Genomic DNA, 15934 nt, shown 5'->3' with positions numbered 1-15934 from the left:
CTCTCCTTTAGGGTGGAGGGTCCCCACTGGGTTGCCTGACCAGTCTGGGTGAGGGGCTGAGGGCCCTTTTCTGGCTGGCCAAGGCCCCTGGCAACAGAAGCTCACAGCCTCTCCTTTTTATCTTTTTCTTTTTTATTCTGAGATTTATTTACCTTCTATAATTGAAACTTTGTAGCCTTGAGTGGAGCTCAGAGCCGGCCAGGGCGGGCGAGAAGCTTGGCTTCCTCCATTGCCAGGAGCAACCCAAGCCTCCTGTTCGCTCCAGCTCTGTGGCCACAGCTGGCTGAAAGCAGGTATCTGGGGTTATTTTTCTTCTATAATTGAAACTTTGTTGCCTTGAGTGGAGCTCAGAGCGGGCTGTGGCAGGAGGGAAGCTTGGCTTCCTCCCTCACTGGAGCAACCAAGCCTCCTCCTCATTCCAGCTCTGTGGCTGCCAGCTGCCATCTTGGTTGGGTTAATTTGCATATAGTTGCTCTGATTGGCTGGTGGGCGTGGCTTAAGGCAAAGTTACGGTCAATTTGCATGTTTGTCTTTTATTAGATTAGATTCTTGTATTCCTGGAATGCATATTCTTTGGTCTGTTTGTTTCTATTTGCTAACACTTTATTTTACATTTTTACATTTATATTTATAAGTGATATTGGTCTGTATTTTTTGTAGAAATTAGATCTAATTATCATTGTTATTTTGCTTCCTAAAAATGACCTTAGAAAATTTCTCTTTGTTACTATGGTCTGGAACTATTTAAATAGTTTTGAGATTATCTCATTTGTACTCGTGCGAGTTTACTTTATAGAGGTGATTGAGTAACAACACAGAGATATCAGTGCCATTGAAAGTGCCATTTATTACTTACATCCTGAGAGAAGGGGGCATGCCATTCCACACAAGTCCACAAGGGAAGCATCAGATTTGGTCAGAAGGCAGAAGCAGGAGTGAGGGGAAAGTACAGACCAGAGACGTTATGGGGTTTCTGTGAGAAAGACAGAGCAGGGCAGCGTAAACAGTTTAGGATTGGCTAGTCTTAATAATTCTGGTGGGCTTTGGGGAATAAGAGCTTTACCTTGTGTGGTACCTGTACCAGGATTGATTTAGGGCAGAGAAATTAATAGGTTGATGTCTGAGAGTAACGTAAAGGAAATGCTTTCTTGCATTTGAGAGGCATGCTCCCAAGTTAGCTGTTCATTATCTTTAGCTAGCCTTGTGAGAGGTAGTTTCTCCCTAGGTATATAAGGTCCTCCAAGATATCAAAACATCATAAGATAAAAAAATAAAAACATGATTAATATGGTATTATCTGGTTTAATAAAAGTTTGGTAGAATTCCTAATTGGATTACTGGTGCTTTTTTAAAGTCTGTATTTTATATGTCAATTTTGGTTTTGTTTAAACTTACCATTTCCACCAATAACCAAAAGTCAAATGTAATAAATTTTCCTATAGTCCTATATTTAGTATATATTCTTTGAAAATTTTTTCTTCTGTTTTCAGCTTTATTTGCAAAAGGCTGTGTAAGTTAAAGTACCAGTTTGTATATTTATTTGTTGGTCTCATTTTGTTTCTAAATCATTAATACCTTGCTCTCTTTTGGTTTACATTTTTCCTCCTAATCCTTTGTGTTGAATATTTCATTTATTTTTATTCTTTCATTTGTATTGCTATAACATTAAAGGGCTTGAATTTTCCTCAGGTCCTTATTTCAGTTGGATTCCTTAGACTCTGACATGTGGTGGTTTCATGATTATTTCTTTGTTTTTTTAGAAATCCTGTGATTTTTTATCAGTATTTCCCCTTTGACCCCAGAGTTATTTAATTTTAAAAAATTTGCAGGTAGCCCTAGCTGGTTTGGCTCAGTGGATAGAGTGTCGGCCAGGACACACAAGTGTCCTGGGTTCGATTCTGGTCAAGGGAACATGCCCAGGTTGCAGGCTCAACCCCCACTAGAAGATGTGCAGGAAGTAGCCTATCAGTGATTCTCTCTCATCATTGATGTTTCTATCTCTTCCTTCCTTTCTAGAATCAATAAAAATATATTTTTAAAAAATTGCAGGTGAAATGGATTTTTTTGTTCTGTATTGTTGTTCTACTTTTATTGCATTGTGATTGGATGATTTTGTTTGTATTATTTTTCCTATGGCTCTTATTGTGGTTTTCTTCAAGACTTAATGCATGAAGTCAGTAAGTGAATATTTTGTCATTTTTGTGATTATTTTATGTGCACTTGATGATATGCTGTTTAATCAGAGTATATGTTAAGTATATAAGTATATATATAAGATGGTTAAATAGTGAAAAAATAAACATTATGCACTATAGGGTTTTTGTAATTTTATTTTTCACTCACTTTATTGAAGTGGTGTGTTAAAGTTCCCTGTTGTTAACTATATCTCTTTCTCCATGCATCTCATGGAATTTCTGCTTTGTGAGGATGGTTGCTATGATAAGTGGCACATAACTATTTATAACTGTTTCATCTTCACTGAGAATTGAGGCCTTCAGCACTATAAAATACTTTTAAAAAATTCATTTAATGCTTTTTATCCACTACTATCCTTTTCACCAACATTTGCAAATCATCTCACAAATGAAGTTCATCTTCCAGTTAGATTCTTTGAAAACAGCTTGCTGAGTTCTTAGACAACAAAACCTGTTTTTCTAAGGTTTTGTTACAAGATGCACAGTTTGGTTAGATATGAAACCCTTGATTCACACTTTCCCTCAGTTTCTGGACAAAAACATCTTAACTTGGATTTATATGATTGTTTCTTTGTGATTAGATTCAAGTTAAGCATATTAGCAAGAATATTACATAGGTTATAGCAGCGGTTGCCAACTGGACCACCAGTGGTCTGCGAGGTCCGAAAGGTTGGCGGCTGCTGGTTTAAAAAAACCTTTGGAGAAGCAGTTGCCAACTGGTGGTCCATGGACCACTGGTGGTCGACGAGGTTCTAAAAGTTGGTGACTGCTGTTATAGTGTCCTTCCCAGTATACTACATTATGTGGGAATGCACATGGTATCTATACTGAGTTGACGAGATATTTTCCCCCTTTCAAGTAGACTTTATTTTATAGAGCAGTTTTGGGTCGCAGAAAAATTGAAATCTTTCTGTCTATATTCATGGCATAATTCTCCAATTATTTATCTTTATTATGTTATTTTAAAATTTTAAATGTGGAGTGTTCTTTCATATCTGCAGTTGCTTATTTAATTAATGTTGAAGTGTTATGTTGGAGGTTTCTTCTCATGTCTATTTTTGTTTTCCATATTTTTGAGAATTTTTATTGGGATAATATTAGTTAATAAAATTGTGTAAGTTTAGTGGATTCCAAAATGGCGATGGAGTAAGTGGAAGCTACACTGACACTCTCCCAGGACAAAACTGGAAATACAACTAAAATACTGAAAAACCACACTGAAAAATCAACTGAACACTAGCTGGAGAGAACCCTGATAACCTAGGATGGAAAGTAGAGACCACATAGAGACTGGTAGAAAGTGCCAAGGTATGAAAAGGCTGGTGGGGCTTCCAGAGACAGCAGCTGCAGATCCAGATAAATATCTTAGCTATCAAGGTGGGGGAAGTTCCCACTGAGAACTCAGGGGTCTACATAACAAGCTGGGCCCCCCAGCCCAGAACACCAGAACTGAGAAAAGTGCCAACATAAAATCTGGCTCTGCAAAGCAGCAGGATTGCTGTCTGCCAGCCAGAGATGGCTGGAAATGCAGGCAACCTCTTATAGGGCCAACACACAAAATTTTGTGTGCAACATTCATCTTGGGTTCTGGTAGAAGGTGGACAGAGTGGACTGGAGTGGTGTGAGCAGAAGCCAGAATTGGGGGCTCTGGGACTGGAGCTCAGAGGGCAAACATTTCAGTCTCTTGTGTGGAGACATTCTCTCATGCTGCAGAGGAAATATTTCTCCAGCAAAACTTGATATCCACCAGGTTAGAAAGAAATCATTAAATCAGAGAACCAAAAAGGAAAAACAATTAAAAAACAGGACAGCTTAAGGGAACTGTGGGCCAACATGAAAGGTAACAATATTCACATAATAGGAGTGCCAGAAGGGAAGCAAGGGATAGAGCACATGTTTGAAGAAGTAATTAATGGCAGAAAACTTCCCTCACCTGGTGAAGGAAAAAGTCACACAAGTCCAGAAGGCACAGAGAATCCAAGCAAGAAGAACCTAAATAAGTGTATGCCCAGACTCATCATCATTAAAATGCCAAAAATGAAAGACAAAGAGAGAATCTTAAAGGCAGCAAGAGAAAAGCAATGTGTTACCTATAAAGGAGCTCCCATAAGGCTGTCAACTGATTTCTCATTGGAAATTCTACAGGCCAGTATGAAGTATTCAAGGTAATGAAAAGCAAGGATCCAAAAGCAAGATTACTATATGTGTAAAAGTATAATTCAAAATAGATGGCAAAATAAAAAGCTTCCCAGACAAGAAAGGACTAAAGGAGTTTATCACCACCAAACCAACATTGCGAGAAATGCTAAAGGGAATACTCTAATGAGAAGAAGAAAAAGAGAATCCTATGCATGACGAATTAAAATTGCAATACATCACTACCTACCAATAATAATATTACATGTAAATGGATTAAATGCTCCAATCAAAAGACATAGGGTAGCTGAATGGATTCAAAACATGATCCTATTATATGCTCTCTATAAGAGATCCACCTCAGAAAGAAAGACACACAGGATGAGAGTGAAGGAATGGAAAAAATTTTCCATGCAAATGGAAATATAAAAACACACAAAAAAAGCTGGGGTAGCAATTCTCATATCTGACAAAATAAACTTCAAAATAAAGGCTATCACATGAGCAATAAGCATCACTACATAACGCCAAAGGGATCCATCCAGCAAGAGGATATAATCCTGGTAAACATATATGTACCCAAAATAGGAGCACCAAAATATATAAAAAGAACTCCTGTCTATATTCATGGAGAACTTTAAGAGAGATGAACAGCAATACAATTACAGTAGGGGACTTTAATACCCCGCTGACTTCACTGGATAGATCTTTAAGACAAAAAAAAATAATGAAACAATGACTACGTGACACACTGGATCGGATGGATTTAATTGACATTCATATGACATTTCACCGCAAAGATACAGAATACATATTCTTCTTAAGTGCACGAGTCATTCTCAAAGATAGACCACATATTAGAACACAAAACAAGTCTCTACAAGTTCCATAAGATTGAAATCATATCAAGCATCTTTTCAAAACATAATGGAATGAAATTAAAAATGAACTACAGTAAAAACACTCAACAACATTGACACACATGTAGTCTAAATAGCATGTTATTAAACGACGAATGTGTTACCAATCAGATCAAGAAAGAAATAAAAAACTTTCTGGAAAGTAATGAAAACACAGTCAAAATCTCTACAGTGGTTCTCAACCTTCTGGCCCTTTAAATACAGTTCCTCATGTTGTGACCCAGCCATAAAATTATTTTCATTGCTACTTCATAACTGTAATGTTGCTACTGTTATGAATCGTAATGTAAATATCTGATATGCAGGATTGTCTTAGGCGACCCCTGTGAAAGGGTCATTCAGCTGCCAAAGGGGTTGCGACCCACAGGTTGACAACCACTGCTCTAAGACATAGTGAAAGCAGTCTTGAGAGGGAAGTTTATAGTACTACAGGCCTACCTCAAAAAAACAAAAACAAGAAAAATCAATAATAAACTATTTAACCCTGAGAATTAGAGAACAACAGAGTTATTAAAAGGAAGATAATAATAAAGATCAGAACAGAAATTAATGACATAGAGAAAACAAAAAAAATTTTAAAAGCTATAAAAAAATGAAACCAAATAGCTAGTTCTTTGAACAAATAAACAAAATTGATCAATCGTTGGCCAGATTCATTAAGAAACAGAGAGGACCAAAATAAATAAAATAAAAAATGAAAGTGGTGAAGTAACAACTGACACCATAGAAATACAAATGATTGTATACCAACAACCTGAACAATGTGAATGAAATGGACAAATTCCTAGAAAAATACCATCTTTCAAAACTGAATCAGGAAGAGTCAGAAAACCTGAGTATGCCCACAACAAATTATGAAATAGAAGCAATAATCAAAAACTCCTAGCAAACAAAAGCCCTGGTCTGGATGGCTTCAAAGAACAAATCTTCAAAGAATAATTGACACCTATCCTCCTCAAACTATTCCAAAAAAATCCAAGAGGAACACTTCTAAGCTCTTTTTATTAGGCCAGCATTATCCTAATTCCAAAACCAGGTGAAGACACTACAAGGAAAGAGAATTACAGGCCAATATGCCTGATAAACATAGATGCTAAAATCCTCAAAAAATATTAGCAAATCGCATCCAACAATATATCAAAAAGATAATACACCATGACCAGATGGAATTCATTCCTCTTATACAATACTGGTACAATATTTGTAAATCAATAAATATGATACATCACATAAGCAAATTGAAAGACAAAAAAAAATCACACGATCATATCAATTCACGCAGAAAAAGCATTTGACAAAATCCTACACCTATTTTTGATAAAAACTCTTCAGTGAAGTGGGAATAGAGGCCACTCAAAATTAAGGCCATATATGACAAACCTACAGTGAACATCATATTCAATGGGAAAAAAACTAAAACCATTTCCCCTAAGAACAGGAACAAGACAGCAATGTCCACTTTCACTACTCTTATTCAACATAGTACTAGAAGTCCTAACCACAATGATCAGACAAGAAGAAATAAAAGGCATCAAAATTTGAAAGGAGGAAGTAAAACTCTCATTATTCGCAGATGACATGATACTTTACATAGAAAACCCTAAAGACTCCACCAAAAAAATTACTAAATTTAATAAATAAATGTACCAACATAGCAGGATACAAGATTAACACCCAGAAATCTGTGGCATTTATATATACCAATTCTCAGAGAAACTAAACAAAACAATCCCATTTATCATTGTAACAAAAAATTTAGATACTTGGGAAAAAAACTTAACCAAGGGGGTAAAAGACTTATACCTTGAAAACTATATGATGTTGAAACGAGATAGAGGAAGATATGAACAAGTGGAAAAGTATACCGTGTTCATGGAGTGGTAGAATTAACATCACTAAAGTGTCTATACTACCCAAAGCAATCTACAGATTCAATGCAAAATCCCTATTGAAATATCAATGGCGTATTTCACAGATCTAGAACTAATACTCCAATATTTTATATGGAACAACAACAACAAAAAAGACCATGGATAGCTGAAGCAATCTTGAGAAAAAAAAACAAAGTTGGAGGGATCACAATACCAGATATCAAGTTATACTACAAAGCCACTGTAATCAAAACGGCCTGGCACTGGCACAAGAACAGATATATAGATCAATGGAACAGAACAGAAACCCCAGAAATCGACCCAAGCCATTATGCTCAATTAATCTTCAATAAAAGAGGCAAGAGCATACAATGGAGTTAAGACAGTCTCTTCAATAAATTGTGTTGGGAACATTTGGAGAGATACATGCAACAAAATGAAACTAGACCACCAACTTAAACCATACACAAGAATAAACTCAAAATGGATAAAAGACTTAAATGTAAGTTATGACACCCTAAAAATCCTAGAAGAATTCACAGGCAGTAAAATCTCAGACATCTCTTGTATTAATATGTTTATGGATACATCTAGGAAAAGGAAACTAAGGAGAAAATAAAGAAATGGAACTACATTAAAATAAAAAAACTGCACAGCAAAAGAAGTCATCAACAAAATCAAAAGGGAGCCCTGTGTATGTATGAATGAATGTATTTGCCAATGATACATCTGATAAAGGGCTAATTCTCAAAATACATAAGGAATGCATACAACTTAACAAAAGGAAGACAAACAATCCAATTAAAAAAATGGGCAAAGGACCTAAATAGATCCTTCTCCAAAGTGGACTTACAGATGGTCAAGAGACATGAAAAAATGCTCAATGTTGCTGAACAGAAATATGCAAATTAAAACAACAATGAGGTATCACCCCACACCAATCAGAATGGCTACCATCAACAAATCAACAAATGGCAAATGCTGGTGAGGATGTGGGGAAAAGGGAACCCTAGAACACTGCTGGTGGGAATGCAGACAGGTGGGGAGGGGAGCACATCTATAATACTCTCAATAAAGGTTAAAAAATAACCCTCAAAAAAATTAAGTATAGAACTGCCATTTGACCCAGTGATCCCACTTACAGGGATATACACTAAGAAACCTGAAACACCAATCAGAAAGAATATATGCACCCCTATGTTCATAGCAGCACAATGTACAATAGCTAAGATCTAGAAATAGCCCAAGTGTCCATCAGTAGACACGCTGGATAAAAAAGCTGCGGTACAAGTACACAAGTACACCAAGCATGTCAAACTCTTGGCCCACAGGCTTCATGCAGACCACAATGAATATTTTTGCAACCCACCCAATATAATTGTATGTAAGAAACATTTTAATAAAAATTTCATAGCTTAGTTTTTACAATATCCTGTAATACATAATTACTAATAACGAACTACAACATTTGCTAATGACTGATTACTATAATCATCTTGCATTCATTTCCCTTATGCACCTTACATGCAGGTGCTCCGTTTCTCTCTACTAATACTAGTAGCGAAAATTTTAGCCACGTCATTAGTCTTGTACTGACTTGTTTGATGTGCACAACAGGAAATACTTTGCTTTCAGAGAATAAGAAAAATAGGTTTATTTGTGTTACGCTTGTTAATTTGTGCAGTTATTCAGTGACTGGTAAGTTAATGTTCAAGAAAAAAATACTAATTTTTATTAAAATGTTCTCCTTTCGAACGTGAAACCGTTTTAAAATAAAAGTTGACCTACATTTTTTAAGTGTAACATTTACCAGGGAGTGCATTCTAAGCCCTCAATGTTGCATTCTTTTTTTTTTAAAGAGTTTTCACTGCTCATTTGCTTAGTAAACCCTCACTTATATATGTACCAGTTAATAATGTGGATTATTTTTCAATAGATGGAGTTACACATACTATGTGATATAAATGCGATTTGATATGTATGCTGTTTTGTTGTATTGACAGCAAGCATCAAAACTTCATATGTCAAATTTGCTGAAGGTGTTAACTTCATAAATATTTTTATACTTAAACATGTCAAATTTTGTGCCAAAAAAGAGCATTTGCGGGAAGTTTTAATTTATTACTTTATTTTGAAGAAAAATGCTGCTGAATACTTCAGGAAGCATATGGTGAATATGGTCCATCTTAAGATACTTGTGAACACTGGTTTAGACGCGTTGAAAGTGATGATTTCAATGTGAAAAACAACATCAAGGTCAACTAAAAAAGTTTGAAGACTAACAATTATAAGCATTATTGGATGAAGATGCATGTCAAACTCAAAAACAACTTGCAGAAAGATTAAATGTTGCTCAGCAAACAATTTCCGATCATTTACAAGCAATGGGAAAGATGAAGGAAAATGGGTGCAACATCAACTGAACAAAAAACAAATGGAAAACCGAAAAGTCGTCAGTAAAATGTTGCTTCAGTGGCACAAAAGAAAGTCCTTTTTGCATCGAATTGTGACTAGCAATGAAAAGTGGATTTATTTTGAGAATCCCAAAATCATGGGTTGATCCAAGTCAACCATCAACATGGACTGCAAGGCCAAACCGCTTTGGAAAGAAATCAATCCTCTGCATTTGGTGGGATCAAGAAGGTGTGGTGTATTATGAGCTTCTAAAACCCAGTGAAACCATTAATACTGATCACTACTGACAACAAATAATCAATTTGAACCACGCTTTGATGGTAAAATGACCAGAATGTGACAGAAGACACAGCAAAGTAATTTTGCTTCATGATGACCACCATCACACACTTCAAAACCAGTCAAGGGCATGTTAAAAGATCTTGCCTGGGAAGTATTAACCCACCCGCTGTATTCACCAGACCTTGCTCCTTCAGATTACCACTTGTTCCGATCGATGGCACATGCACTTTCTGTGCAGCACTTCAAAATGTACAAAGAAGTGGAAAATTGGGTCTCTGAGTGGTTTGCCTCAAACCAAGAAAAGTTCTATTGGGATGGCATCCACAAATTACCAAAAGATGGGGGAAATGTGTAGCTAGCGATGGACATTACTTTGAATAAAGCACTTTTGATGTTTCTCTTGAAATTATGTTTTCTTTTATTACAAAATCTGCATTAACTGGTACACCTAGTATGTGTATTGGCCTCATGGCCTTTTCACTTGTGAGTTCATCCATCCGTCCGTCTGTCCATCCATCCTTCCACCCATTTTCTGCCTGTCACTTTAAATTTCACACACTTTGAACTGATGTCCATCTCTTCAGGATCCAGGCTGCTTTTTCTTTCATGACTTTGTTCATGCTAGTCTCTGTGCCAGGAAAGCACTTCTCTCCTTAACTAATGTTCTTCCTTGCTTGATTTATTCCTACTCAGTTTTCAAAAATTATATTAATGATTTTAGAGTGGGTTTGGTATTTATCAATTATATTTTATCTATTACTCGTATTTTCTTTATAATAATAAAAGCATAATATGCTAATTAGACCAGACAGCTGAACGACCTTCTGGACAGCCTTCTGGATGAAGCTGGGGCTGCAAGGGCCAACCCCCTTGCATGAATTTCGTGCATTGGGCCTCTAGTCATTATATAAATTGTTTGTCTCCTTCACTAGTGTGAGCTTCTTGAAGGCAATTATGCCTTCTTCAATTTGTTGTCCTGTCACCTATGTGCCTGGCACATGATAGGTACTTAATATATGTTTAATTAATGATGAATGTATTTCAATTCCTGTATGTAATTAGGGTTAAAACTAAATCTCAGTAGGATGAGTTAAAGACGTCTTAAATAATAGATACCTATAAAAATTGTGTTTGAATTAATAGCATACTTTTAATATGAGGAGAACTGGGCATTGTTCCATGCTTAGACCATAGTTCTACTTGCAGAAATCAGTTTTGCATAAATCAGTTTTAAATTAATTCCTCAATTCTTTTCTTACCATGTGTTTTTGGAATTTCACCAGGGAGTGTCAATAGAACAAAAAAGTCTAGCTTTGTTCAAAGTATGAGCTATATGTAACTATGATGTGATTTATTCTAAGAAGTTAAAAAGAAAGACTATTTTAGGTTCCATTCTCCTTCACTTTAAGTAGCTTTGGTAAGTATATCCGTTAATTGCTTTTAAGTGTGTATTTCCTGTCAAATAGGTCTTACTAGTCTTTTTTTTTTCTCTGTTAGATTCCTTGGCTTTAATAGCTAATAAGTGTTGGAGTTGATTCTATGGTTTGTGTTTGTTATTCTATTATATACCCAGGCATGGTGTCCTACTGTATTCACCCTACAATTATATTAGGTACAAAAAAGTTGTTTAAGGTTTTGCCAGTCACCAGTTTCTGATTCTGGATAGCAACCTGATATGGCTATACTATATGAGTTTAAAATGATACATCTTGAAAAGTCTGCATTTTAATAGTATAGGAATTGGGACTAGCAGGAATAGTCTCATGATACACAGAAATAATTTTTTCAAGTGTTATAAAAACCACTACTGTGTTTAAGCCTTTGTTCTGTCTGAATGTATACCTTTATGAAATGATACTATTCTTCCTAAACTAGATTTTTATACCCTTCTTTCAGAGCAAATAAGAAGTGATTCTGAATGTGTTAACAACCTGACTGTCATAAACCAGAAGGGACCTGAAAAATAACTGTTGGGATATTTGTCTAATACCAGCATAACTGGCTCATAATTAACTGTGACTACTATTCTTTTTTGTAAGCTGTAGCTGAATAGCAGAATTATCTAAGCTTTTCTGGAAGAACTTATGTTTCAGTTAAGAATAAAGTTCAGCAATATATATGAACACATCTGTGTTCCTGAAAGGCATATTTTATATCAATATACATACCCTCCTATATACTAAAAGGCTAATATGCAAAATGACCTAATGGCAGAATGACCAGTTGCTATGACACGCACTGACCACCAAGGGGCAGATGCTCAATGCAGGAGCTGCCCCCTGGTGGTCACTGTGCTCCCACAGGGATAGCGCCACTCAGCCAGAAGCCGGGCTCACAGCTGGCAAGCCTCTCCCACCTCCACGGCAGCACTAAGGATAACTGACTGCTGGCTTAGGCCCGCTCCCCGTCAGTCGGACATCCCCTGAGGGCTCCCAGGCTGCGAAGAAGGGCACAGGCTGGGCTGAGGGGACCCCGACACACACACACAGTCCAAGTGCACAAATTTTGTGCAATAGGCCTCTAGAGTGTGTGTGTGTGTGTGTGTGTGTGTGTGTGTGTGTGTGTATTTTATTTTATTTTTTTACTTCAGAGAGGAAGGGAAAGATAACAACATCAGTAACGGGAGAGAATCATTGATGGGCTGCCTCCCTCACACTCCCCACTGAGGATTGAGCCCATAGCTGGGGCATGTGCCCCTGAACGGAATCAAACCTGGGACCCTTCAATCTGTAGGCCGATGCTCTATCCACTGAACCAAACCAGCCAGGGCAAGCATAATTTTTATGTATTTAACATAATCTATGATTGTGCTTTCTATATGATAATTTAAAAAATGTGAAATTGCTACAAGATTCTCAAACTTAACCTCTCTGTGACATTTTAAAAATAGGAATCTGTAATTTTAATGTGTCCCATTTTGAGTAATAAAGCCTGATGTTTCTTCATTTTATTTTATATTCATACTTAGTGTTTTTAAATATAACTTTATTTTCCTTGTAGTATATGCAGAGAATATTTTCAAAATGGTGGAAAGAGAAAAGCACTTGAAAAAGATAAAAAAAGAGCTGTACTTGCCACCAAGACCACTCCAGCCTTAAATACACATGAACAGTCTAAACTTGAAGGTCGTTTAACCAACCTCAACTTTACAAATTCTGAAATTATAACTGAGTAAGTATACTTTTTCTACTTCAATTGCTAACATTATCCTGGGTAGCTGTGTTAATAATGTAAAGTAGTGTGATGATTTACACCAAATAGTGGGCAGTATGCTTCCTCCACTAGTAGTATATTAAGCTGAGGAGTACAGATTTGTAATATTACTAGGTAGAAAACTGGCATAAAATTGTAAGGGATATTTGAAAAACTAATGACTCTATAACATAGATTGTCCTCACCAAAAATGAGAAAGACTAGTTTATTAAATATTATAATAATTACTAGAGGCCCAGTGCACAAAAATTTGTGCACTCGGCCTGGGGGCGGGGGGAGGGGGGGCGGTCGCTCAGCCCGGCCTGTGCCCTCTCACAGTCTGGGACCCCTCGGGAGATAATGACCTGCTGGCTTAGGCCTGCTCCCGGGTGGCAGAGGGCAGGCCCAATCCCTAGGTGCAGCCCCTGGTCAGGCTCAGAGCAGGGCCGATTGGGGAACTGGGGCGCCGCCCCCTGTCATGCACAGAGCAGGGAGGATCGGGAGGTTGCAATGCCACCCTCAGTCATGCTCAAGGTGGGACCGATTGGGGGGTTGGGGCACCGCCCCTTGTCACACTCAAGGCAGGGTTGATGGGGAGGTTGCGGCGCCACCCCCTGTCATGCACAGAGCAGGGTCAATCGGGGTTGGGGAGCTCCCTCCCGTCATGCACAGCGCAGGGCGGATCGGGGGTGGGGCGCCATCCTCTATCACCCACAGAGTGAGGCCGATTAGGGGTTTGGGGCGCCGCCACTGTCACACTCAGGGCAGGGCCGATGGGGAGGTTATGGCTCTACCCCATCACACACAGAGCAGGGCCCATGGTGGGGGGTACGGGGGGGTTGGGGCGCCGCACCCTGTCACACACAGAGCCGCAGGGCAATCAGGGGGTTTGGGCGCTGCCCACTGTCACGCTGATCCTGGTGCTGGGAGGCATATTACCCTTTTACTATGTAGAATAGAGGCTTGGTGCATGGGTGGGGGCCGGCTGGTTTGCCCTGAAGGGTGTCCTGGATCAGGGTGGGGGACCCACTGGGGTACCTGGCCAGCCTGGCTGAGGGGATGATGGCTGTTTGCAGCTGGTCACACACCCTTCAGGGTGGGGGTCCCCACTGGGGTGCCTGGCCAGTCTGGGTAAGGGGCTAAGGGCTGTTTTCAGGCTGGCGGTGACGGAAGCCTCCAACCGCTCCTTTTTTTCTTTTTATTCTGGGCCAGCTTTAGCTCTGAGGCTCCAGCTCTTAGGCCTCCGCTGCTGAAAGAAGGTATCTGGTTTGTTTCGGTTCTATAATCGGAACTCCGTATCAACTCCAGCTCTGAGATCCCAGCTCGCTGAAAGCAGGTTTCTGGGGTTTTGTTTAGCTTCTATATTTGTAACTATGTTTCAAACTGCAGGCTCAGAGGCCGGCAAGGCAGGCGGGGAACGTTGATTTCCTCCGTCACTGAAGCAAGCAAGCTTCATGTTCAGTTTAAGCTGCCTGGCTGCCGGCCGCCATCTCGGCTGGCAGTTAATTTGCATATCACCCTGATTAGCCAATGGGAAGGGTAGCGGTCATACGCTAATTACCATGTTTCTCTTTTATTAGTTAGGATGCTTATGGTAATACAGAAAGTCAAAACAGGAAAATCCAATTAAGTCATGTTTAAATTTGCTGTCTACTAAAAAATCACAAGGAATAATGAAAGATTACTAATAGAACCAATTGTCGTCATTTTGCAGTTCATAGGAAAATCTGGCAGTAATCAATGTATGCATAGAGGTACAAATTTGATTTAATAAGTACATGAGTGGTTTTCTAGTTTTATTGTGATATAATTGACATTATATAAGTACTGGAGGCTGGTGCACGAGGCCGGCCCTCCCTGATCAAGGTGCGGGTGGCTAATCAAGGGTGGGTCCAGCCGGGGGGAGGGACCAGGGGCGGTTGGCCAACTGGCCCTACCCCCAATCATGGTGGGGGGGGGGTAATTGGGAACGGGTCCAGCCAGGGGGAGGGGCTGTGGGCAATTGGTCAGCCGGCCCCGCCCCCTGGTCGATCTCCCCATCAAGGGAACCATTTGCATGTTAGTCTTTTATTATATAGGATAAGGTGTATGACATAATGGCTATCTATAATAATAAAATCATAATATGCAAATTAACCAATTGGCCATCCAGACGTCCCTCAGGATGACCTTCCACATGAAGCCAGGGCTACAGCTACAGGATCAAGGCAGCTGCCCTGGCTGCGAGGGCAGGATCGAGGCAGCCGCCAAGGCTGTGAATGCCTACTCTTGCACGAATTTCGTGCATCGGGCCTCTAGTGTGTGTATGTGTGTATAGAGAGAGAAATGATTGCCACAATAAGTTTAACACCCATAACTTGAAATAGTTAACATTCCTCAACTCACATAATTTTAAATGTGTTTCATATGATGAGAACTTTTAAGGACTGCTGTCTTAAGCAGCTTTCAAATATGTAATACTTGTTAACTATAGTCATGTTGTACATTACATCCCCAGAACTTATTTACCTTTATAACTGAAAGTTTGTACCTTTCACCACCTGTCCCCTACAGCCCCCACCCACTTCCCCATGCATCCACAAATCTGACCTCTGTTTCTTTGAGTTTAATATTTTTAGATTCCCACATAGAAGTAAGATCATACAGTATTTGTATTTGTCTTTCTCTGTCTGACTTACTTCACTTATCATAATGCCTTCAAGGTTCATCCATGTGGTCACAAATGTAGGATATTCATTTTTTCAATGGCTAAATAGTACTCTATTGTATATATGTGACATAGCCAATATGTCATACACCTTATGTAAGTACATGTACATGTAAGTACATGAGTATTCTGATCCAGTTAATTATTAGTAGTGTAATAATAATTTAAACACTCTAGTATGGGAATACATTTGTGGTTTCAAGTTATATTTTATTA

General features: G+C 38.6%; 1 protein-coding gene across 1 annotated transcript in view; it reads left to right on the top strand.

The window, feature by feature from the left end:
* LOC102751318 (chromosome unknown open reading frame, human C7orf60) overlaps window positions 1–15934 on the top strand; it is an 88561-nt gene that overhangs the window by 12753 nt on the left and 59874 nt on the right. The window contains exon 3 of the mRNA XM_006759667.1: window positions 12820–12990. Coding sequence (XP_006759730.1) covers window positions 12820–12990 — 171 coding nt within the window. The remainder of the gene's footprint in view (window positions 1–12819; window positions 12991–15934) is intronic.

The sequence above is a fragment of the Myotis davidii genome, unplaced genomic scaffold (assembly GCF_000327345.1).
Source record: "Myotis davidii unplaced genomic scaffold, ASM32734v1 scaffold276, whole genome shotgun sequence".
NCBI classification, from domain to species: Eukaryota; Metazoa; Chordata; class Mammalia; order Chiroptera; family Vespertilionidae; genus Myotis; species Myotis davidii.
Note: the sequence above shows the minus strand (reverse complement) of the source record. Positions and strands in the feature narration are given on the sequence as shown.